Raw genomic sequence first — 25,755 nt, forward strand, 5'->3', positions numbered from 1 at the left:
CCACTATGAAGGGCTTTCTGGATTGGCCTTGGACAGGGGAAGAGGAGGAAGAGTGGGCATTTCAGGCAAGCCAGACGGCATGAGCACAAAGGCTTTGGGGCAGGCTGGGGGTAGATTCTGATAGGGACTGAATTGAGGAGCTCTCACAGGCCCCGGCTCAAGAGAGCCTGTCTCTCCTCGTCTGGCACCTGCCATGTCAGTTCTGTGCAGGGTAGAGCCCAGAGATGACCAGACTCCTGTGCTCAGCCGTCCATTCAGCATTGCCACTAGTATGTCTAATGCCAGACTTCATGTTCACCCACACCTGGATCATCATCACCCCCCTACTTTGTTTCCCCCATCTCCCTCATCCCAGGTCACATCATCTCTGTCCCTACAGCTGCTCTGTCACTTTGACTCTCTCTCTCTCTCTCTCTCTCTCTCTCTCTCTCTCTCTCTCTCTCAGCCCCAGATCCAAGCTACCAGAAAGTTTTCTGACTCCACCTTCCAAACATGCTCAGAATCCACCCACTCCTCACCATCTCCACTGTCACCATCCTGGTCTGTGCTACCATCGTCACTTATTGGGACTGTTGCAGTAGCTTCCTCACTAGTCCTCTATTTCTGCCCTCACCTTCTTAAGAGTCTGTCCCTTCACAGCAACCAGCGGGATCTTTTGAGTCCACATCCCCTGCCACTCCCAGATATGCCCAAGTCACTGGGGTAAAATTATGTTCCCAGAAGAAAATCAGAGACCAGCCCCAGTGGGATCAGCAAAGATTGTGGGATCAGCAAAAGTTGTGTGACCGATGCCAGGTTCAGGGAGGACTGGAGGGCTGAGGCCTCAATTCAAGGCCTCAAGTGGTGGGGGAAGGAGCTGAGACCTACCCTGGCTGAGGCCCCACAAACCACCATGAACCCCCAGCTGCCCTCTGGAGAACACATCCCCACCAGGGCTGTGCCAGCATGTGCAGGCAAGCCACATGCTGAATGGTGCAAGTCTGCACATGGGACATGTGTGTGGACACACACACACACACACACACACACCCATGTTCCTGACACCAATGTGTATGTATGTGTGCATGCACCCATGATTAGAGCTGGGGTCTAATTGTGGGATACTTCGGGACATGTCCCAGCCAATGACTGCTCTGACCAGAGGGGGTGTCCACATGGTTCAGGTGGATGAGTATTTTGCACACCACCAACACATGTATAACTCCTTCCCCTATGTCTCTACAGCCTGACCTTGGACAAGGACCCAATGCCCAACCCCAGGCCTGCCAAGCCCTTGGCCCCTTCCTTGGTGCTCAGCCCATCCCCAGGAATCTCATCCAGCTGGAGGGCTGCACCCAAGGCCTCAGACCTGCTGGGGGCCAAGGGCCCGGGGGCAACCTTCCAGGGCCGGGACCTCCGAGGTGGGGCCCATGCCTCCTCCTCCTCCTTGAACCCCATGCCACCATCACAGCTGCAGGTGAGGCCCGGGGCCCAGGATGGAGCAAGCAGGGTGGAGTACCTGGGCCTACAGGTGCCGACCTTTACTGTGGCACCGGGCGGGGGGCCCGGCTGGGGAACAGGAAGTGGTTTTCTGGGTCCCAGGCAAGTCTGTGACTTATGCAGATGTCACGGGGCTAAGAAAGTCCCCACTTAGCAGGTCTCAGAGATCCGAGGCTCTCCCCAAAGTCCCAATCCCTCTCAGGAGAGAAGACTTTATCATGGTCCCACAGGTATGGCCATGTGTCCCCATCCCCATGTGACAGAAAAGAGGATGGGGCCCTAGAACATGAGATGACAGAGTTGAGGCCAGTTCTGCCACTTATTAGTTGGTTGATCTTGTGAAAGTCACTCAATCTCCCTGAGGTTGAGTTTTTACATATGTATAAAGGGGATGGTCCTAGCACCTACCACGTGAGGTTGTGGTGAGGAGCATATGAATTCAACATTTAGAACAGTGAGGATGAGGACAGCATCTCTCCTGCCTGCTTTCTCCCCCCAGCTGCCCACAGTGCCCCTAGTCATGGTGGCACCTTCTGGAACACGGCTGGGTCCTTCGCCCCACTTGCAGGCACTCCTCCAAGACAGGCCACACTTCATGCACCAGGTATGGCCCGTGACTGGGCAGGGAGGAGGGAGTAGGTGGGGGAATTGGGAGGAGGCCAGGTGGAACCATAGTCCATATATGCCCCCAGCTCTCAACAGTGGATGCCCATGCCCGGACCCCCATGCTGCAGGTGCACCCACTGGAAAGACCAGCTATGATCAGCCTCCCGCCACCCACTGCTGCCACTGGGGTCTTCTCTCTCAAGGCCCGGCCTGGCCTGCCACCTGGTAATACCACACCCCACAGCCCCACAGAATCCCAGAGCCCCCCAAGTCCTTGACTATGAGCAGTGTAGGCTGCTGAATTGTGGCCCTCAAGTGTTAGGTGTCAGCTTTTATCATCTCGGAAACTCCAACCTCCGAAAAATGTCAGGCTCAGAACCTGAAGGGTACAGAACATCAAAATCACGGAACCAGATCTTTGCAGAGTTCATCAAAATGTCAGCACTTGTGAATGGCAGTCTTTGAGCTGTTCCACCAAAAACCTTGGGCGTTACGGACACCAGAGGCTCAGGAGGGTGGGAAGCTCAAAAGGAGAGGCCTTGTCTCTGTCTCCAAAGGTTCCCTGCCCCTTCCTACAGGGATCAACATGGCCAGCCTGGAGTGGGTGTCCAGGGAACCAGCATTGCTCTGCACCTTCCCAAGCCCTGGTGCACCCAAGAAAGACAGGTCAGTGGGAAAAGCTGGGAAGGACCCTTGCCTTGGTATTCCCTCCCCTGACACCTTCTGTCCCCCCAGCACCCTTTCGACCGTGCCCCAGGGCTCCTACTCACTGCTGGCAAATGGTGTCTGCAAGTGGCCCGGATGTGAGAAGGTCTTTGAGGAGCCGGAGGACTTCCTCAAGTGAGTGGCCCAGGCCTATTCCAGTCCAGAGCGGTCCCCAGTTTGTGGGAGGAGGTCTTGGGTGCAGGTCTCAGCTCAGGCCTCACCCCGGTAGGTAGTAATTTGATAAAAGAGGCAAAAGCTGAGCCCTGGCTGCTGTGATAAGTGGTTGGAGCATCGGCCTGCACACCAAAGGGTTGTGGGTTCAATTCCTGGTCAAGGGTATGTACCTACAATCCCAGTACCAGTACATACCTACAATCTCCTACATGTGCAGGATATCCATGTGTCTTTCACATCAATGTCTCTCTCTCTCTCACACACTCCCTCCCTTCCACTCTCTCTAAAAATCTATGGAAAATATATCCTCGGGCCCTGACTGGTTTGGCTCGGTGGATAGAGCATCGGCCTGCGGACTGAGGGGTCCCAGGTTCGATTCAAATAAAGGGCATGTGCCTTGGTTGCGGGCATATCCCCAGTGGAGGGTGTGCAGGAGGCAGCTGATCGATGTTTCTTTCTCATCGATGTTTCTAACTCTCTATCCCTCTCCCTCTCTGTAAAAAATCAATAAAATATATTTATATATATATATATATATATATATATATATATATATATATATATATATATATATAAAATCTCCTTGGTAAGGATTAAAAAAAAAAGAGGCAAAAGCTGAGACTGAGAATTCAAATCCAGGCTCTGTCCATCACTGGCTATAAGATCTTGGGCAAGTTGCTTAGCTTCCCTGGGCCTTGGTTTTCTCATCTGTATATGGGGCATAATAATGTATACTATTATTTACCTGTACTATTATATTACAGACTAAGAAGCAGGCCAAAGAGGTTCAGTGTGTTGATGAAGATTACCAAGTTCCTGAGTGACAGAGCTGGGATTTGAACCCAGGCAGCCAGGCTTCAGAATCCACACTCCTACCTGCTTTGCCCTTCTACCTGTCATGCCAACACACCAGGCTGATTTTATTGATCCCCAAAGTCCCAGCTCCTCAAAATGGCTTTTGCTGCCTCTTCTTAGCCTCATCACAACCAGATACAAGATACCCCCCAGATACTACACACACACACAGTCACACACTTTCTCCAACCCTACCCAACTATCACTGGCAACTCAATGCATCCTATCCTCTTCACCACCAGGCCTTCCCTCCATCTGAATGCCTTTCCTGCTCTCACCTATCTGGCTGCTTCCAGCTTACCTCCTTCTAAGTCATCTCCAACACCCTGGCCAGGCTCAAGTAGCCAGCTCAGGCCTGGCACAAAGGAGATACCAAGTAGCATGTGTTGAAGGAATGGTGTGAGAGGGAGACTGAGGTAGAGGGGTTAGAGGCTGAGCCCTCCCCATTGAGAACATTGAGCCACGAGGCCAGGTCTGCCATGGTCACCTGCATGGACTCTTCCCTCTCCCCAGGCACTGCCAGGCAGACCATCTCCTGGATGAGAAGGGCAGGGCACAGTGTCTCCTCCAGAGGGAGGTGGTGCAGTCTCTGGAGCAGCAGGTAACATGGGGCCGGGGGTGACGGTGGGGGGATGGTGGGCAAACCTTATGTCCACCCTGTGCCAGAAGCTGAGCTCACCCAGGATGGAGACTAACATAAAGGAAGGAAGGAAGGGGGAAGGGCACTCCCAGAGAAGAACATAGCCTGAGCAAAAACATGGTGGAAAGAGGGCAAGTTGAGGTTTCACTGTGCCTGTCCTCACAGCTGGTGCTGGAGAAGGAGAAGCTGGGTGCTATGCAGGCCCACCTGGCTGGGAAGATGGCCCTGACCACGCCTCCATCTGTGGTAAGTCACCCCAGGCCTCATGGCAGCACAGACTGCTGGTGGAACGGGACAGGGAAGGGCCCTGCAGTGTGCAGGGGACCCATCCTTACACCCAGGCCCTGGGATCTGTGGGCCCCTGTTCCCAGCTCCAAACATGCCCAGATCTGAGAACCTGTGCCCCTCCACTTACAACCCCTCTGACCCTAAGCTCTTGAAATATCATAACCTTGTTTTCAAAGCCACATCAAGTAGCTAGACACTTAATGAACGCAGACTGTGTGTCACTGGCAGGACTGGCTGTATAACTTGTAGGGCCCAGGGAAAAATTAAAATGCAGGCCTCGGATTTCAAGGTGGCAGCCACAGAGCATTAAACAAAGGGAGGGCCCTGTATGGCTGGCTGTACAGGTCACATGCCCATGAGGTGGGCCCTGGGTGACGGGTCACAGGCATCACTTCTGATCCCTTGGCTGATGTGAACTTACTCAGTCCTCACGATGCCACTGTAATGTAGGCACTGCTATTATCCCTAACCCCCAGATGAGGGAAACTGAGGCCAGGCAGACATAAGTGACTTGGGTAATAGAGGAGCCCAATTCAACCCCAGCTCAAGACCCCCAGCATTGGTGAGTTACACACACACTCGTGCCCACACCACAGTCTGATAAACACAGCTCATGCTGCTTTGTGGGAATACATATCAGACTGGAGTTGAGAAGAGAGCACCCTTGCTTTTAAGTGTTTTGTTTTGTGTGTTTTTTTAATTGATGAAAGAGAGGGAGAGAGAGACATGATAGAGAAACCTGGACATGTGCCCTGACCAGGAATTGAACTGGTGACCTTTTGGGACAACACTCAACCAACTGAGCCACACTGACCAGGGCATGGCGCCCTTAGTTTTAAAAACACTCACTTATTTAAAATTCAAGTGGAAAGTTTCAGCCTTCAGGTCACCAACCTCTCCCTCATCACACCCAGGTGTCATCTGACAAGGGCTCCTGCTGCATTGTAGCTGCTGGCACCCCGGGCACCACCCTTCCGGCCTGGCCTGGCCCCCAGGAGGGCCCCAATGGCCTGTTTGCTGTGCGGAGGCACCTCTGGGGCAGCCATGGACATAGTACATTCCCAGGTAAGAATAGTCCGTGCCCTGCATGGTGTCCCTGAAACCCTGACCCCCAGACTGACATGCAATGGAGTGGGGCTCCATACTGCTCTTCCCCACCACCACCACCTGGCCTTTGGACAAGCACATCTGCTTGCAAAGCTTCCTCTCCGGGTGTCCGTGGCCTGTAGGCTCCCATTAGGATCTCAGATGTCTAGCCCTATCTCCCCTGGGCACTGGGGCTTCAGCTATTCCATTTGGTCGTCATAGAGAAGGGAGGGAACTACCTATGTAATTTCCAGGGACTCTCCCTCTCCCCCTCAAGGGAAAATGGGGTGATTTGTCCAAGTTTACCAATCCCCTACTACCCAAAACGCCTGGGCTGTGGGTTTACCAGGGATCAGGGCTCTTGAGTGTCATCCTGGTTCTACCATTTAACAGTTACGTCTTTTTGGTGTATAAGTTACTTCCCTTCTTTTAAACCTGAGAGGTTACACCCCATTTTGGTGGGAGTGGTACAGAGTAAGTGACACAAGTTACATCCAGTGCTCAGCAAACAGTAACTGATCATGGGAAGAGCAGAGGGTAGGAGAGGGAGTGAGGAGGTTTAGGTGGGGCCTGACTCCTCTCCCCCCCCCTTGGACAGAGTTCTTCCACAACATGGACTACTTCAAGTTCCATAACATGCGGCCCCCGTTCACCTATGCCACTCTCATCCGCTGGGTAAGCAGGGCAGTGCAGGCCAAGAAGGAAGAGAAAGACGGGGTGGGGACCTGCCTCCCCAACTCCAGCCTCCCTCTAAGCACCCCCAGGGAGGGCTCCTGCATGAAAAAAAAAAAAACTACACCTCAGATGTGATTCCCCATGCCAGCTTCACCTCAGACCTGCCCCCACCCCCAAACCTAAACCATCACCCATGCCAAAGCAGGCCAAATGCTGGCCTTAAACCCACTCCTTTCCTGATGTCCACCTCAACCCCATACCTATCCGCCTTCCAAAGCTGTAAAATCACCCGAACACTAATCAGATCTCTGCCCCTTGCCCTAAACCCCTTCTAGGTATTACCCTAATTCCTTCCCATCCCCGATGTGCCCCAGTATGTCAGCACATCCCCCAGCTAGACCCCATCCCTAACCTCTTCCTTTTAACACCTATCTGACCTTTAACTTCACCCCATCCAAACCCCTTCATCTGAATCTCCCTAATGCCTTCCCAGAACCTTCACCAGAGCCCACTCAGACTTTCAACTTAGGCTCATACCTAACACCAAACCTGAACCTTAACCTAACCCCCACACAATGCCACAGTCTCCTACCTGGCCCCATCCTGACCCTGAACATCATTGCAACTGTAATAACTGCCCCTTAACTTAATCCCATTCCTACATCCAAAACGATCAAATACCCTCACCCTTAGCCTCACTCCACACCTAACTCCAGCCCTGACCCTAAACAACTATACACAATTAACCTCAACTTCACCACAACTAACCTCATTCTTGATCCTGAGCCTAACCACATCCCTGGCCCATAAAATAGATAACTAGGTAACTAGGCCAATCTCTGACTCCTAACCTAATGCCACCTGGCATCCTGTTATATGCCCCATGAATAGTCATAGTCCATCCCCAGCCTGAGTCTAACCAACCCCTTCCCTGACCTTTAACTCTGCCTGGCCCTTTACATCTTCCAAGCCCTTAACTTGACCCTACCCCTAGCCCTTAATCTTCCAAAACCTTGAAACCTCACCCCTATAGAGAACCCCCACTCCAACCCCATCCCAGACCTTTAACCTAACTCCAGCCCTAACCCTGAGCTGAACTCTGCTCTAAACTCAGCCCTGATCCTTCACCTAACCCCATCCTGGCCCATTCTCACCCCACTTCTAACCCTGTCTCTGATCCATCACCTCCACACCATTGCCCTCCCTCCCTTCTCCTGCCCCATTTCCACCCCATGTCAGATGCCCCTCTCAGCCCAACTTTGGGGGAGCACATGCCCTTACCCCCATACCCCTGAATTCCAGGCCATCCTGGAGGCTCCTGAGAAGCAGCGGACACTCAATGAGATCTATCACTGGTTCACACGCATGTTCGCCTTCTTCAGAAACCACCCTGCCACCTGGAAGGTGAGTACCTCTGGAGGTGGCAGGGCCAGGATGGTCTCAAATGCTACCAGTACTGGGCCAAGCCTGGGGCTGGGCTTGCAAACATGATGGGAAGGGGCAGGAGGCTGGTTTTTAGTAGAGACTGCTGACATCAGAGGATGATGGCCCACCCGTTGCCTCCACCCCGGCCTGACTGGCTGCTCCTCCTTCCACAGAATGCCATCCGCCACAACCTGAGCCTGCACAAGTGCTTCGTGCGGGTGGAGAGCGAAAAGGGGGCTGTGTGGACCGTGGATGAGTTTGAATTCCGCAAGAAGAGGAGCCAGAGGCCCAGCAGGTGTTCCAACCCCCTAGCTGGCCCCTGACTGCAAGCCAAGGAAAGGAAGGAAGGACAGGGGCCAACATGTGGGGCAAAAGTGGCTGGGGGCGGGGGTGACAGGCCCGGACATACTCGCAGCGACCAAGAAGTGCGTGCAGGGACCCTACTACCAAGCTGACTACCCACCCCCTGGATCATATGCTCTGCACCAAGGCTGCTCAGAGGGACCTCAACCCCGCATTCCCATCATAGCCCCCCACGACAGGCTCTCCAGGCAAACTGAGCTTTCACAATTGACCACACACACAGCCTGCCTTGGGCACTCACAGGCAACCTAGGGCTGAAAAAAAGTCACAATCCTGTCCCTTGGACTTCATACAAACCCCCAAATGAAGAGCCTGTCTCAGTACACTCACACAACCTCAAATCTGCAGTCACACGGACAATCGCACCTGAGTACGCCTGTCAACCCACATACTCTGAAGCACACTCCCTCAGCCAGTCTCCAGGCCCCTAGGTGCATCACAGGGGGGATGCCTACACACCCACACAGAAGCAGCCTTAGTGCCTTCAGGGTCTCAGGTCCTAGAAAGCCACATAGACACATACCAGTCACACACAGTCTTATGCAGCTCCTACCACTTACACTTGGTCACACAGTCCATTAGAACTCACCTGCACACCACGCACACCCACACAGCGCCCCAGTGGGTCTCGAGTCCCACACGACACACATGGTCACGTACACTGACTCGCCAAAATGTGCCCTGGGTCTCACCTGCCACCCACCCCTGCCCCGCCCTGAGCCCTGTGCCCCCAACCATGCCTCAGCTTACACTGCAGACAGAGCCCCTCATTTATTTGGGATCGAAGGCCCCAACCCCCAGTACTGTCCCCAATAAAGTGCAGCCAAGCTCCCAGTGTCTGGATGTTCACCCCAAATAAGGGTTGGGGTCAGGTGGGCGCCACAGCAGGAGGGACTGGACAACAAACACAGGGAACAGCTAGGGCAAGCGCCTGGCCATCACTTCCAACACCGCAAATCCCTGCTGAAGCCTGGGGTGAGGGAGATCTCTGCCTGCGGCCCCTCAGGTCTCACGGACCCGTCCCAGGAGGCCAGCATTCTCCTGGCGAAGGGCCCGATAGTCCTCTTGGATCTTCTCCAGGTTGCTGAGGGTCTTCTTGCCCATCTCAGTCTCGATCTAGGCAACATGAGTGATGTCCCTTCAGCAAGCAGGCCCTCTTTCCCAGCTCTTGCTTGCCACCCCTCCATCATAGCCACTCGGGGCCCTTCCTGGGCTCCTCCCACCCCTAACAAAGTCTTCTCTGTCCCACTGCCAGGCCTTTTTGTGTGTCATCCCTACGTGGTAGGATTACCCACCACATACATACTCAAGCTGAAGCCTCTGCCAACGCCCCTGGGAGGCAGCCATAGGAGCCTTTGGGGTGGAAGCTGGAGCTCAGAGCAGGCCACCGACCTTTTCCAGGTCAAGTGCATGGCTAAGGGGCAGGGCAGAGACTCCAGCCATAAGCTGTGTCTGCTTCCATAGCCTGTCATGGGACAAACTGAGCTGTCCCCTGGCCTGCCTTGGTTTCCCCTCCCACCCCCAGGCCTCACCTGCTCCTCAAGGTCTCGAACCTCACGCATGATGGTGCCTGTGTCCTCAATGGTCTGGATGAGCTGGCTGCAGTTCTGGGAACAGCAGGAAGACAAGGCTTGCGCCCCCAACCTGGCCCCTCCCCAGCCAGCCCAAGGCATGCTTCTCCACTCACCTCATGCAGGGCAGCTAGGTACTTGTAGGCCTTCCGAACAGCATCATCCTTCTTGGCATCCTGAGCAGACAGAAAGGACCTCAAAGGTATCAGTGGGCTGCCCCCCTACACACCACCTGCAGGACCCCACAAGGCCACCCTCTCCCACCCCCATGACTACATCCTCCATGGAGCAAAGCCAGGCCTGAGCATCAGTGTACCTGCAAGGCTCACATAGGGCCTAGGCCCAAGGCAGCCCATGAGCACATGGGCAGGCAGCAGCTCAGCCCCACGCCCCTCCTCCACCCGACCCCGCCTGCCCCACACCTTGAACACAAGCTCATCAGTCACCGCAAACGTCCGGTCCAGCTTCCCAGACAGGGAGTTGATTTCCTTCTGAAGCTCCTTTGTATCAGACAAGATCTGGCAGAGACCAGGGCCGTGAGCCTATGCCTGGGGTAGGCAGCTGACCAGCTAAAGGCTTTCCTGCACATGAGCTCACATCCAGACAGGGCCTGTGTCACTGTGTCAGTGGGAACTGGAGTATACTGGGTGGGACTGCTTTGGGTCATGGTGTGGCTCTGCCTATCAGAGGGTGTGGAATCCCTGTGCAGCCACACAACACACAGTTGCCCTTTGGGCATGTCTGCCCATAGGACCCACCCTCCATGGCCACGGCAGCGCACCTTAGTGATCTCTTCCTTTTGCTTCCGGATATTGCCCACAATCTCCAGGATGCGCTGGGTGTAGGCCAGCCGGGACACGTCTCTGGGCAGGGTCTCCAGCTCGGACACCTAGGCAGAGACACGGCAGGCACTCCCCAGGACCCACCCCCACCCACTCTGAGCCCCCTCAGGGCTCCAGAACAGGCCTTACCAGCTGCTTATAGATCTCTTCCTTCCTGCGAGCCTCCTCAGCAGCTGCCCGAACACTCTGGTGCAGCTCCTGGATCTCTGCCAGCCGTCGAGAAGATTCCAGCTGTCAAGACCCCACAGGTAGAGGGCAGTAAGCAGAGCATGGGGATGGCCTCCTAGGAAAATACCAAACCTATCCCACCTACAGCCCAGGACCCCACCACCTACCTCTCTGCAATCCTGGAGCTTTCGGAGGTGGCGGTACTCAGCAAGGAGCGGGACCCGGTGTTTTTCCCACTGGCCCGCCAAATGGATGACCCGCTGGGCACTACTCTCTACCACGAGCTGGGAATGGTGGTAGGAGGGTAGATGTCACACAGTCTGGGCACTTCCACCTCTGACCCTCCTGGCCCAGCCCCAGCCCCAGCCAAACCCCAGCCCCAGCCCCACCTGCAGCTTGGCAAGGTTGGCAGCCCCATCTGGCAGCAGCTCCACCGCCCGGCTCTTCAGGCGCAGGGCCTGCTCCCTCTCGGCCATGCTGAGCTCAGTCTGCCGACACTCGGTCTCCACCTGGTAGCCCAGGACTCCCAGTCCCAGTCAGTGGGGGAGTTCGAACACACACCACAGGCTCCCAGCCCACACTGAGCCTGGGAAGCCCTGGCCCAGTCCGAGCCCCCATAGATAATGCCACACCCCTCCAGCCCCTATGAACCCCTTGGCCCCTCCTGAGAGCGACAGAGACTTATACGCAGAAATGGGCACCCACAGGCCCCTGTGACTCCTCCACCTCCACGCTGACCCACAGAAGCCCTGACAAGCCCCCAAACCTCCTGCCCGTACAGACCCATCATGCCCCACAGATGCCCAGAGATGCCCACACATCTCCTGATTCTCAGACACTTGCAAGGCCTGACGAACGCTCACAGGCACTCTCACCCCTACAGGTCCACCAAGCCCTGAATCATGCATCCCCCCTCGATTCTCCTGAACCCTGAAGAGACCACACATCCCCTATAAATCCTTCTGATACCTACAGACCTCTACAGAGTACCTCTCATCCCCCTCAAGCCCCTCTCCCCCACCCTAGCTCTCTAGCCCAGACTTGTGACTGGACCCCAGTCAGCAGCCCCACCCGCACCTGCACAAGGCCGATTCCCAGCGTCTTCATGCTGGCTCCAATCTCTTCAATGTTACGATTCACTCCCTCTAGCTGCTCCTGAAGGGCTTCCAGCTCCTGCTCTTGAGCTGCCCACGTGTCCTGGGAGGAACAAGCCAGTCAGGGTCAGGGTGTCGGGCCCAGTAGACAGGCAAGGGGCCAGGACACACCTCACTGCTCTGCTCACCTGTTCAGGCCACCGGGAGGTGGACAGCACCTCTGACACCTGGGCTGCCTGGGCCTCAGGCTCCTGGGGGAGTGAGGAGGGAGCATCTCGCTGTCAAGGAAGGCCTTGCCCCTCACAGCCCAGCCTCAACAACCCCCATGAGCACCTTCCCAGCCCATTAAACAGCTGATAACCGACAGTCATACCCATGCCCACTCAACAGCTGATGACTATCAGACTGTGACCATGTGAGGATCAAGGCATTCTCTGCGAACTCAGACTAGAGTGTTTGCTCACAAAGAAACCTCCCTGATCCTGACAGCTCCTGCTCACCTGCCCTATCTCTGAAGCCCCAACTGCCCATGAGAAGGATGAGTGCCCCTCTGGGTGACCATCCAAGGAGTGCCCAGAGGAAACTTCCTGGGGAAGCCTGGAGTTTGCACAACGAACTTCCATCCTTATATAGTTCCCACCCCTCCACCCTTTCTCCACTGGACTCCTCAGTACTAGCCCCTAGTTCGGAGAGGCCACACCTGGTGGGAACACAGGCACCTGAGTGGACAAGGTATGGTGTTTGTATATAAAGCAACCATCCAAGCCAGTCTTGGCCCCATCCGCAGGCCCACTGTCCACTCAGGCCCACCCACCAGATGGAAGGTGAACTTCTCTGAATGTGTGAAGCGGGAGCCCTTGGGAGCACCAGTCTTGGTCCCAGCACCCCAGGCCTGCAGCAGCTCTCCCAAGTCTCGGGCTTGTGGGGATGGCCCCAGCTGGCCCCAGGTCTGACGCAGATGTTCAGCCAGGTGCTTCTGCAGCCGTTGCCGCTGAGCCCGAGTATCCTCCTGAAAACAGAACGTGGGGCAAACGGGACAGTGTAGAGGCCTCCTGTTCACCCAAGGCCCTGCCTCTTCCAGGAGCCACCTGACAAGGTGCAACTGACAAATCACTCCCTCCAGCCACTCCCACTGAGGGGGCTTCCAGCCTGCTTTCCTGGCCCACGGGTCTGGGAGGTCTCCTCTTCCTCACAGCCACACTTCTCTCCACCTACTCACTCTTCTCACTGGAGGAGAATGTGGGAAGGTGGTGAACAAAACCTGCAGGCCCCAAATCAGAGAGTGACATGGACAGGATATGTGGGGACAGAGCAGAGACAGAGTCAGAGGTGCTGGTCAGAGAAGGGGGTGGAAGCAGAGAAAGATAAGAACAGGGATAGTTTTGCCCTAGCCAGTTTTGCTCAGTGGATAGAGTGTCAGCCTGTAGAAACAGAGGGTGAGTCAAATGAAACAGTATAGAGTCTCAGGTTCGATTCTGGTCAAGGGCATGTACCTTGGTTGCAGGTTCCCCGGCCCTGGTCAGGGTACATGCAGGAGGTAACCGATCAATGTGTCTCTCTCACATCAATGTTTCTCTTTATCTCTCCCTCTCCCTCCCACTCTCTCTAAAAATCAATGGAAAAATATCCTCGACTGAGGATTAACAGCAACAACAAAAGAATAGGGGTAGTTTTGCCCAGTCAGCATGGCTCAGTGGTTGAGCATCAATCTATGAACCAGGAGGTCATGGTTCAATTCCTGGTCAGGGCACATGCCCAGGTTGTGGGCTAGATCCCAAGTAGGGGGAGTGCAGGACACAGCCGATCAATGATTCCCTCTCATCATTGATGTTTCTCTCTCTCTTGCTCTCCCTTCCTCTCTGAAATCAATAAAAATATTTTTTTTTAAAGAACAGGGACAGTTTTGAGACAACTGAAGCAATGTGATTGTGAATGGTATTAAGAGATAATTGTGCCCTAGCCAGTTTGGCTCAGTGGATAGAGCATCTGCCTGTGGACTGAAGGGTCCTGGATTCAATTCTAGTCAAGGGCACATGCCTGGGTTGTGGGCTCAATTCCCAGTAAGGGGTGTGAAGGAGGCAGCTGATCAATGATTCTCTCTCATTGATGTTTCTTATCTCTCTCTCCATCTCTCTTCCTTTCTGAAATCAATAAAAATATATATTTTAAAAAAGAGAGAGATCATTGTTACTTTTTGTTAGGTGTGAAATGGTCCAGGGATTACATTAAAAAGTGAACGTCCTTATGAGTTAAGTATTTAGAGTTAAAATGACATGTCTGGGATTTGCTAGAAATTAATACAGAAGAAAAGTTGGGGAAACTAGATGAAGAAAGATTGGCAAAATGCTTGTAATTGAAGGTGAGTGACAGGTACATAGGATTCATTAGAACATTCTCTCTACTTCTGTGTTTGAAATTTTCTGTAAGTTTCAAAAAGACAGATAAAGATGGAACACATGGCAATGAGGGGAGACAGAAAGAGAATGTTGCATCTGGGGTGGGGCAGGAACCGGATGGAGGGGGCAATGGCAGGGGGAAGGAGGGAACATCTGTAATACTCTCAACAATAAAGATCTTAAAAAAGAAAGAGACCATTACAGCCCAGGCAGTGTGGCTCAGTGGTTGAGCATCAATCCATGCACTGATAGGTAGCCTGTTAGATTCCCGGTCAGGGCACATGCCCAGGTAGTGAGCTCTATCCCCAGGGGCGGGGGGGGGGGTGTACAGAAGGCAGCCAATTCATGTTTCTCTCTCATCAATATAGCTCTCTCTCCCTTCCTCTCTCTGAAGAAAAAAAAGAAGAGGCTGTTGCAGAGGTGGGCAGAGGGGAGAGGGGACAGATCCAGGTGGACAGAGTGGGAGAGACAGCACAGAAATGAGGAGACAGAGGGGTGAGAGAGAGGGACAGCAAACCTACAGAATGAGAGAGTGACCAGAAGAGATCATGCAGAGACCTCGAGACAGAAGAAATGAGCATCGCAGACAATGGCAGAGGCAGAGAAAGAGTGAGAGCCTCTGGGGTGGGAAGAAGGTAGTAGAAACAGGGAAGACAGAGCAGATCCTGACTGCTCTGGTTGCTAGAAGCTCATGCTCGTTTTCCAGTGAAACGCAGAGCACTATCACCATCCGTGTCTTAAAACAGCAAATTGAGACTCTGAGTAAGGATACTGACTTCTCCCCAATCCACAGCCTTTCTGACTTCAATGTTCTTGCAGGTGGGGAGCCAGGCAGATGCACACAGAGGGGAGACGATGAAAGAGAGGGACAAAGTGGGGAGAGAAGAGGGGCAGAAAACCAATGGGAGATAAAATTGGAGCAACAATGAGCAGGACCTTCTGCAGCAGGAAGCTAAGCATTGGGCGGTACCTGGGTGGGGTGGCGGGATGCCCGGTGGACCCAGTCCTTGTCCCCGGGGTGGTCCTGGCCTGTGTGCTGGCAGAGCTGGATGGCATGGCATTCGAGGAGCGAGGCTACCCTCCCCGCAGGCTGAGGCACCTGGGTAGGGGCCGGTAGTAACAGGGAACTTGCCTGGAACTCCCGGGCCTCTGGAGGCAGGAACAGAGTCAGCCAGGCCCACCTCTACCCTTCTCCCCAGCACCTCTCCACAGTCTCATGCTCACCTCCTTTGGAGCTCAATTCAGGCATGGCCAGCCTACTGGCATGGAAAGGATTCTGGGGGTCCGAGCCCTGGTGGGAGAGCAGAATCAGAGCCTCTAAGATGAACCGTGATGGAGGGCACTGGTGAGAGGGGGCCCACAATGCGAGCACCCAGAAGGGGACAAGGAAAGCCAGGCAGAGACAAGCAAAGATCAACCTGAGTTGGGGGGTCCCACCTGGAGGTGCTGCAGCTTAGGAGTGCGAAGGAGGGGTGGAACCCAGGGCAGAGCCAGCTGGTCCCGAATTTGGCTCCCAATGGCCCGGAGGAGGATAGCTGAGTCACCTATGGGAGTAGGGAGGGTCAATCAGGTGACAATGCCACAACTGCAAAAATACAGACCATGGGAAAATAGCCATCGCTCCCTGACACCACCCCCCAAGATTTGCATACCTATGTAGCTCTCAAACTCACACTCAGTCATTCAAAAAATACTTACTAAATACCTACTATGTACCAGCCACTACTTGAGACTCTCAGGCTCTCAGTGAACATGAGGAGATCATAAGGTCATAAGGAGGGTACAGAAAACTGTCAGATGGTGATCAGGAAAGGAAGATAATACTATTGAGAGGACAATGTCATTTTAAATGAGGCAGTCTGCGACTGGCCTCCCTGATGTGACATGATCAGAAATCAAGAGGCTATCTGGCCCAGCCAGTGTGGCTCAGTGGTTGAACATCAACATAGGAACCAGGATGTCATGGTTCATTTCCTGGTCAGGACACATGCCTGGGTTGCAGGCTTGATCCCCAGTAGAGGGCGTGCAGGAGGCAGCCGGTGGATGATTCTCTCTCATCGTTGATGTTTCTATCTCTCGCACCCTCTCCCTTCCTCTCTGAAATCAATAAAAATATATATATTTGTAAAAGGCTATCTGGGGGGACAATAATCCAACTGATTCAAAGGCCCTGAAGTTGCAGTGCACCTGGCATATGTGAGGGGCATCAAGGAGGCCAAGGGGGTTAGAATGAGGGGAAGCAAAGCAGGAGGTGAGGCAGGGAAGACCCTCCCAGCAACAACTCACCTGCTTCAGCCCAAGTCCTAGCCCCTTCCGCCTGCCCTGTATCCCTTCTCCCAGCCCTAATCCTAGCTCTCCCAAAGACACATATCCCCACCCTCTCTTTGGCAACCTCTTTACCATTTCCACCGCTCTCAGCCCCTATAACACCCAAGAATGCCACCCTCTCCCCTCACTCACATTATGCCCCAGGTACCCCATACCTGCAGGCTGGTCTGCATCCTCAGAGGCATCCGTAGGTAGACGCTCAGCCAAGAAAAGAAGCAGGTCACGGAGGTCAGGTTCACTGGGGTAAAGGAAGTTCTGATAGCCAAGCTCCAAAGGATAGCCCAAGTCCTAGGGGTTGAGGAAAGGGTCCCTATCAGCCGGCAGGCAGGCTTCTCCTGCTCTGGGAGCACTGGGCCTTGACCCTAAATGCTCCCACTGTCTCAACAACCATCACCCTCCGAACTTCTCTTTGGCTCCCCAAGGTCTCTAGGCTTCTGTGGGAAGAGCCATAGAGTGTTCTTGTCAACGTCCCAGAGGGCAAGAAATAAAATTAAAGCTCTAGCATTTCTAACTATGGCTTAAAATCCAGAGACCATAAAATGAAGATGGGTATTTCTGAATACATGAAAAGAAGCAAAAATTTTAAAGGAAAAATATAATAATCCAAGTCAAAAGAGTAATGACATGCTGGAAAAAATAATTTGGAACTCCTATCACAGGAAATAAAGAGCATCTAAAACTAAAGCAAAAAGACCAGCAATGCAATAGAAAAATGCGCAACAGGAAAGAAAAAACAGTTTACCAGAAAAGAAATGAAAATATCCCTTAGGAAGCTGGTGAAATGAGGGAGGATGGATCTTGGCACCATTGTACATGGTATGCATGATGCTTCAGTCTCAAGGATGAGCCAGCGCTGGGTTTTGTGCCTAGGAAAGCCATAGCTTTCAAGATCTCTGAAAGTTGCATCCATGTGAGGAGCACAGCATTTATGGGACACAGAATTGACTTTGGTGTTCAGGACCTCTGGCACCCTGGGGTCAACTGAGTCTCCCGTGGACCAAGGAAAGAGGCCTGGAACAGATGTTTCCTCATGGCCTCAGAGGGAACCAACCCTGCTGAAACCTTGATTTTGGACTTTTAGCTTCTACAACTGTGAGACAATACATTTGTTTTTTAAGCCAAAAAAAATCCCTTAAACATATGCAAATATGTCCAACCTTGCTTATAAGAGACATGAATGGAAGGCACACTGAGAGACTTCACACAAGCATCACCGATCGGGACAAACTGACGCTCCATTCTCCTGCAGTGCACACTGAGAGGGATACACTATCGCCAGGGCTGCGTTCCTACCCCAAACCTAAATCTACTCATTAGAAAACAGAGCAACTCAGACTGGGGGGCATCCCAAACAACCAGCCTGGACACTTCAAATACATTTGTCATAAAAAAAAATTTTTTAAGGATCCAAAAGCAAAAGAAGGCGGTTCAACACTTAAGATTAGACATGTAACAATGAATCAAAATGTAACTCTTGATTAGACTCTTTGAAGTTTAAAAAACCATAAAAGATACTTTTGTAACAACTGGGGAAATCTAATCTAGACCTTAGATACTATTACATTTCATAGCTGTGATCATAGTATTGTGGTTATGCTGGAGAATGTCTTTTTGCTTAGGAGAAACACATTCCGTTTTAGGTATAAAATGTCATGATGTAAGCCACTTTCAAAGGGTTCAGCAAAGAAGTGTGCATGTAGGTGTGTAAAAGAATGGAGCAAAATGTTCCAATGTAGGAACTAGGAGAAGGGTATACAGGTATTCACTGTTCCATTTTCATTTTTCTTTAAGTTTGAAAAAAAATTTAAGGTACAAAACTACACTGAGATACCATTTCTTACCTATTGAAAGGGGGGGGGATCTAAAAATCTGACAATACACTCAGTGGGAGAGGCTGTGGGGAAACAGGCTGGTGGGAATGCAAAATTAAAGTCCCAGTGAGGGCAACTGGCAAAATCTGACCAAACTACACATGCATTTACCATTCCACCTAGCAATCCTACCCCAAGAAGTAGAAATGCCTCCAACAATCTACACTAATAAAAGAGAAAAATGGTAATTGGCGTACGGCGCTACCCTTTTCATTGGCTAATCAGGGCTATATGCAAATTAACTGCCAACTAAGATTGGCAGTTAACTGCCAACTAAGATTGGCAGTTAACTGCCAACTAAGATTGGCAGTTAACTGCCAACTAAGATTGGCAGTTAACTGCCAACAAGATGGCGGTTAATTTGCATATGTAGGCACAATGCAGGGAGGCGAAAGGGAAAGCAGGAAGAAGCACCCTGCCACTGACAGTGATCGGAAACCCAGGGGGGAGCTAAGAGCTAGGGGGAAGCCATGATCGGAGAATCAGGTGCCTTTTCCGCCCTGGCCAGTGATAGCAGGAAGTAGGGGTGGAGCCAGCGATGGGAGCTGGGCACGGTCGAAGCTGGCAGTCCTGGGAGCTAGGGGTCCCTTGCCTGGGCCTAAAGCGAAGCCCACGATCGCGGCGCCCCCCGCTGCCACTGCAGGTCCCCGCTGCCTGGGCCGGACGCCTAGGCCAGAGGCGTTAGGCCTGGGCAGGGGCGGAGCCTGCAACCGCGGGGAGCTGGGGGTCCCCTGCCCAGGCCTGACACCTCTGCCGGAGGCCTCAGGCCTGGTCAAGGGGCCGATCCGGTGATTGGTGATTGGAGGGTGATGAGGGTCAACTCCTCTGGCCGAGGCATCAGGCCTGGGTGGGGGGCTGGGGGTCCCCTGCCCAGGCCTGATGCCTGGGCCAGAGGCTTCAGGCCTGGATGGGGGGCGGAGCCGGGGATTGGGGGGATATGATGGTCCCCTTGCCCAGGCCTGAAGCCTGGGTCAGAGGCGTCAGGCTTGGGTGGGGGGTGGAGCAAGCGATCAGAGGGAGATGGGGGTCCCCTGCCCAGGCATGATTCCTGGGCCAGAGGCCTCAGGCCTGGGCGGGGGCCAGAGCCAGTGATCGGGGGTAAATGGGGGTCCCCTGACCAGGCCTGACACCTCTGGCGGAGGCTTCAGGCCTGGGCAAGGGGCAGAGCCAGCAATCGGAGGGGTCTGGGGGTCCCCTGCCCAGGCCTGATGCCTGGGCCAGAGGCATCAGGCCTGGGCTGGGGGCAGAACCAGTGATGGGGGGAAATGAGGGTCCCCTGACCAGGCCTGACGCCTCTGTCTGAGGCGTCAGGCCTGGGCAAGGGGCCGATCCTGCGATTGGAGGGTGATGGGGGTCAATGCCTGAGGGCTCCCAGTATGTGAGAGGGGGCAGGCTGGGCTGAGGGACACTCCCCCACACACACACCCCCAGTGCACGAATTTCGTGCACTGGGCCCCTAGTTCAAGAATATATATGCACAAGATTACAGTATTCTTTGCAGAATATTGGAAACTCCCTAAATGTCCAAGCATAGGAGAGTGGTTGAATCAACTATGGTTCATAGATACAATGGACTACTTATCAGCTGTAGAAAATATTAAGATCTCTACTATTTGATATGAAATGATTTCCAGGATATACTGTTGGATTTTTTTTAGAAAAAAAAGCTAAAAAACTAAATATATGTTTTCTTTCGTGTAAGAAAGGGGGAAATAGAATATATATTTATATTTGCTTATATCTGCATTTTTAAAAAACTGGAAAGATACACAAGAAACTAAGCAAACAGGTAGGGGTAACGGGGTGAATGCTTGGGATGTAAGATGCCACAGGGTATCACACTACTTCTGTCACACCTTGGTGATCTCTTCTACAGTTTCAGTAGTTAACCACCTTTTACCTATTTCACAGTTTTTTATATTATGATACTCCTGTTCAAATTGCTAGGGTTTCTGTTGTGGACTGGGTCTTTAATAACAAAATAACCTACTCAAACCAATAAATAATTTTTTAAAAAGACACTACATGCTTTGGTGTAAAAAAGATTGGGGTTGAAACCCAGACTGTGCTACTTACTGGCTGTAAGGCCTTGAACTGGTTATTAACACCTAGAAGCTCAGATTCCTAGCTGTAAAATAGAGCTGATAGTTCTTTCCCTGTGTGGCTGCTTTAAGAGATAAAAGGCCCACCAGGGTTCTGGGAAGGGACTGAAAGAAAGCCTTTTTCTTCCAGAGTTGCTGTTGGTCTAGAGCAGTGATGGTGAACCTATGACACGCGTGTCAGAGGTGACACGCGAACTCATTTTTTTGGTTGATTTTTCTTTGTTAAATGGCATTTAAATATATAAAATAAATATCAAAAATATACATCTTTGTTTTACTATGGTTGCAAATATCAAAAAATTTCTATATGTGACACGGCACCAGAGTTAAGTTAGGGTTTTTCAAAATGCTGACATGCCGAGCTCAAAGGTTTGCCATCACTGCTCTAGAGCTACCTGGACTCTGAAATCAGACTTTCCCGAATTCATGTCTAAGTTCTGCCTCTTACCAACTGTGTGACCTCAGGCAAATCACTTAACCTCTCTGTGCTTCACTTTCCTCTTCTGAAAAAAAAGGGATACCAACAGTACCCACCTCAGAAAGTTGTCATGAGAATTAAATGAGTTAACACCATGTTACCACAGTGCCTGGCACAGAGAACACACTCAGAAAAAAATCATTATCATACGCACATGTACAGTGTACTGGGTCACAACGTGAGATATATTTATTTTAGAGGGTCATGGTCAAAAACGTGTGAAAACCACTGGCTTTTAAGCTACTAGACTTTGGGTTTTTTCCGACACCTGCAATCAAAGAGTTGTGACTAATAGAGAAACTCATTCCAGGAGTGGGGTGTGTGAAGTGACAGACACCAAAATATGGAGGTGGCTGAGTCGTTGAAAGTGGTGGCAGGAGTAGGGCATGCGAAGAGGCAGACACCAGAAGGCGGCAGTGCTGAGCCAAGGCGGGCTCCTGGGGCAGCACAGCTGGATTAAGAGACACCTCTGTCTGCTGCGGAAGCACTGAGGTTCAGGGGCCAGACAGTCACATGAAACTCTTGATCACTGAAAAAGCCATAGGCTCAGCCCCGCTCTAAATATAGTGTAAGCAAAAGTAGGTCAACATCAAATCCAGCGGGAGGCAGCACTGAGAGAAGAGAGGAACAGAGTCCTGGGGAAGCCTGACCACCGCCCCCCCCCCCGCCCTGCTACACACACACACACACACACACACACACACACACACACACACACACAACTGCTTCAATATCTCCCACTATGCACTCTCCTTGCCAGAGGACATAACTTCCCCCATACAAAGTGCCATCCTTGAGAATACAGCCCCAGGCCAGGGGACAGAGTGCCTGCCTTGTACTGCCATCAAGACCCCAGCCAGAACCTGAGAACCCCTGAGAGCTAGGTGAACCTGAGAGATAAGGGATGGGCAGAGCTCTGAGGCCTGTTGCTAAGAGACAGACACTGCACAAGCAAGGTCCAAATTCAAGAAAACTGACCATCCTGTCTCCCAGGTCTAAATGGAAGTGTTCACTGTAGTTACTATACTGACCCTCTACCACCATACACTGGGCATGCTAGATGTATCTACATTCATTATGTAGCCACAGGTTGCTGGAATGCAAGCAGCCAAGCCAGGCCTACCCACCACTTATACAAAGGTTATTATAATCTGGCTCTTCATAGATCAACTCACTTTTAATCCTTACAGCAGTTCTATGTGGTAGGTACAATTCTCACACGCACTTTACACATGAGAAAACTTAGGCCCAAAAAAATTAAGAGCCCTTGCCGGGCCCTAACCGGTTTGACTCAGTGGATAGGGCAACGGCCTGCGGACTCAAGGGTCCCGGGTTCGATTCCAGTCAAGGGCATGTACCTTGGTTGTGAGCACATACCCACTAGGGAGTATGCAGGAGGCAGCTGATTGATGTTTCTCTCTCATCGATGTTTCTAACTCTCTATCCCTCTCCCTTCCTCTCTGTAAAAAATCAATAAAATATATTTTTTTTAAAAAAGAGCCCTAGCCGGTTTGGCTCAGTAGATAGAGTATTGGTCTGTGGACTGAAGGGACCCAGGTTCAATTCTAGTCAAGGGCATGTACCTCAGTTGCAGGCTCGATCCCCAGACCTGGTTGGGGCACGTGCGGGAGGCAACCAACCAATGTGTCTCTCTCACATCGATGTTTTCCTCTCTGTGTCTCTCCCCCTCCCTTCCACTATGTCTAAAAATCAATGGAAGCTCAGCCAGCGTGGCTCCGTGGTTGAGAGTCAAGGTTCGATTCCCATCCAGGGCACATGCCCAGGTTACAGGCTTGATCCCCAGTAGGGGGTGTGCAGGAGGCAGCCCATCAATGATTCTCTCTCATCACTGATGTTCCTAACTCTCTCTGCCTCTCCCTTCCTCTCTGAAATCAATACAAATATATATATATATATATATATATATATATATATATATATATATATATATATATTTTCAATGGGGAAAAATATCCTTGGGTGAGGATTAACAAACAAAGAAATTAAGAGACTGGCCCAAAGTCACAGATAGTGAACCAGGAGAAATGACATTACTGGGAGCTCTTGGATTATTAAATGGACACAGGTCTGTACTGCAAAGGTGTGAGTGCTTGATAAGAAGGCATATTACCCAGGTAGAGACAGATTTGGAGTTATTCTCATGAGAGGCAGGTTGTGTGCGACTGCCACAGGGCAGAGTGCAGTGTTAGTGCAGAAACACTGTTTTCAGTTAACATATCTTCCTTTGGGTACCATCCCAACTCCATGTGATCCCGACGCAGCCAATCACAATGCCTTATGAATGACCATGTGAGCCACCTGGGCCAATCTGAATACACAGTGGTTAATTTCGGAATGAGCATGGCCTTTTCTGAAACTGGTAAATGGATACTATAGGGGGGAAATTCTTGGTGCTAAGCTGAAAATGCAGGAGGTCAAGGGCAGTCCAGGCCCAAACTAGATCAACTCTTTTAATGCTTATAATGATCCAAATTTTATCATCTTGATTTCACATTTAAGGAAACTAAGACCTAGAAGGGTTAGGGTCACACAGTTAGCAAGTGGTACAGTGAGGGTCAGAACTCCTCAGGCAGTTTGACCAGAGAGCCAGCAGCCTTAATGCGAAGCCACAGAGGGAGGTGGCAAAGAGGAAAGGCAAGCATTTCAAGGAGCTTGATGACTTTGCGAAGGAGGAAGGAAGAGACTGTGTGTATTGGGAGGAGGGAACTCACCATGCAGGCCTGAGCCAGGCTCATGGCCAGGCGGAAACGGGCAGACATGGCAGGAGGCAGCAGTGGGCTGAGGCTGGAGCCTACGGCAGGGTTGATCACACGCAGGCAGCGGACAACAGCTTCCACAACCAGCTCAGTGGTGAAGGCTCGCAGGGTCTGCACTTCTGGAGGAACAGCCCTGAAGAAAAATGGGTGCAGGCTCGATGTGGGGAGCAGTCAGAAAACAAATCAGACTGTGCTGTGCTGCCTTCTAGAAGCCCTAGTATTGGAGTGGGGGTGAAGAGGATGGCCATGGTTCAGACAGGTCCTGGGTGTTGATAAAGGTGATTTCCATTTGTAAAACTAAGAACTGAGGATGGCCCTAGCCGGTTTGGCTCAGTGGATAGAGCGTCCCAGGTTCGATTCCAGTCAAAAACATGTACCTTAGTTGCAGGCTCTATCCCCAGGTCAGGGCACATGCAGGAGGCAACCAATCAATGTGTCTCTCTCACATCAATATTTCTCTCTCTCCTCCTCCCTCTAAAAATCAATGGAAAAACATCCTTGGGTGAGGACTAACAACAACAAAAAACTGAGGATGTCCTCAGCTCCTAAGAACTTGCTGCAGGAGAACAGAGGGTGGAACGGATCTGAGTTGAGAAAATCTGAAATTTCCCTATGCTTTAAAAGCCCCAAATTTCTGGGGTCTGGGAAGGGCAAGGGGCCCATGTGATATGATCTCTGGGTTTCTGGTCCCCAGATATCATGTTCTCTAAATGTCAGAGGCTCCTGGATAGCTGGGGTTTCCAGAAGTTCCAAATGTCAGGATCCCTGAATTCAAGATTTCTGGATATTAAGACCACCTAGTGTCAAGCAATCCAGAAATCAGGCTCCTTACATGATAGCATCCTGGGTTTTCACAGACCCCGAATGTAGGAGTCTTGTGTGTCTGGGTCACCAGGCCTTGAGGCCTCCAGAATTTAGGCTCCTGGAATTTTATAAGCTCCAGGTGCTGGGAAACTGGGTTTTAAGGTTCCTACATATCCATTCCCAGAGTTTTTGGAATCCCTGAGTGCTACGGTCCTGGGGTTTTAAAGTTCCCTGGTTCTCAGGAGACAGGTGCCTTAGGATCTCCAGGTATCCGGATCCCAGGGTAGTGATCTTAAGATCATAGATTTCAGGGTCCCAGGTCTTGAGGTTCCAACATTTTAATGTTTCAAGGTGTCTGTGTCCTTGATTTGGGGGTTTAACAAATGTCAGGCTTGGGAGGACCCTGGTGTGTGTGTGTGTGTGTGTGTGTGTGTGTGTGTGTGTGTGTGTGTGTAAGGGGAAAGGGTTTTAGGATCCTGGAAGTTGGAGCCCTGGATATCAAGGACCAGGGTTTTAAGGTTCCCGGGTGACTGGGTCCTGAGTTTTGGAGTCCCGGATATATGCATGCCGGGGTGGGCGGGGGCTGTGTCCTTACGTGCCGGCCTGGCGCAGGGAATGGATGAGGATTCGGTCTGCCTCCTCCATGGTGAAGCTGTGTCCGAGTCTGGGGCTGAGTCCAGGGCCGGGTCCGAGAAGTGAACAAGAGAGGCGAGCTGTTGAAACCCAGCCCCGCGCCCGCCCGCGGTCCCAGGAGTGTCACGGGCTGCCCCAGGCGAGCTGGGTAATGTAGTTTCAACAGCGCCTGCAGCTCAAGTGGTCGTCCTGGTGCGGATGTGAGCGCAGGGGTGAGCGAACAATGGCTGCTAGGAGTTGTAGTTCTTCCGCCAACACTCCAGTGGGCTCTCCCAAGTGTGCAAAGGAGAGTATCTCCTGTATGTGCGCGCTCCAGAGCGTCTTGGTGTGCGCGCGCGCGGCGTGTGCGTGTGCGTGCGTGTGCGTGCGTGCGCGTGCGTGCGCGTGCGCATGCG

The 25,755-nt window shown here is 52.1% G+C and overlaps 2 protein-coding genes across 4 annotated transcripts; one reads left to right on the forward strand and one right to left on the reverse strand.

The window, feature by feature from the left end:
* Positions 1–1,112: 1,112 nt before the first annotated feature.
* Positions 1,113–9,127, forward strand: FOXP3 (forkhead box P3). Its single transcript, XM_081115288.1, is given in 12 exon segments — positions 1,113–1,456; positions 1,979–2,126; positions 2,129–2,148; positions 2,151–2,317; positions 2,319–2,374; positions 2,664–2,925; positions 4,333–4,420; positions 4,625–4,705; positions 5,662–5,812; positions 6,432–6,508; positions 7,811–7,912; positions 8,107–9,127. Coding segments are annotated over 12 exon segments (1,512 nt in total). The 5' UTR covers positions 1,113–1,246; the 3' UTR covers positions 8,257–9,127.
* Positions 9,045–25,626, reverse strand: CCDC22 (CCC complex scaffolding subunit CCDC22). Of its 3 annotated transcripts, XM_081115285.1 has the most exons (17): positions 25,323–25,626; positions 23,879–24,056; positions 16,851–16,983; positions 15,805–15,911; positions 15,592–15,658; positions 15,338–15,516; positions 12,786–12,980; positions 12,160–12,222; positions 11,955–12,074; positions 11,267–11,386; positions 11,045–11,161; positions 10,839–10,940; positions 10,649–10,756; positions 10,290–10,385; positions 9,984–10,043; positions 9,829–9,903; positions 9,045–9,412 (listed from the first exon to the last, which is right to left on the reverse strand). In XM_081115285.1, exons 1-17 carry the CDS (start codon positions 25,370–25,372, stop codon positions 9,299–9,301), a joined length of 1,884 nt encoding a protein of 627 aa, XP_080971411.1. In that variant the 5' UTR covers positions 25,373–25,626; the 3' UTR covers positions 9,045–9,298. The 3 variants fall into 3 exon arrangements, with proteins under 3 accessions (XP_080971411.1, XP_080971412.1, XP_080971413.1); XM_081115286.1 differs by lacking the exon at positions 10,290–10,385 and having other exon boundaries at positions 25,323–25,479; XM_081115287.1 differs by lacking the exons at positions 10,290–10,385; positions 12,786–12,980 and having other exon boundaries at positions 25,323–25,469.
* Positions 25,627–25,755: the final 129 nt, after the last annotated feature.

The sequence above is a fragment of the Myotis nattereri genome, assembly GCF_964212035.1.
Source record: "Myotis nattereri genome assembly, chromosome: X".
NCBI classification, from domain to species: Eukaryota; Metazoa; Chordata; class Mammalia; order Chiroptera; family Vespertilionidae; genus Myotis; species Myotis nattereri.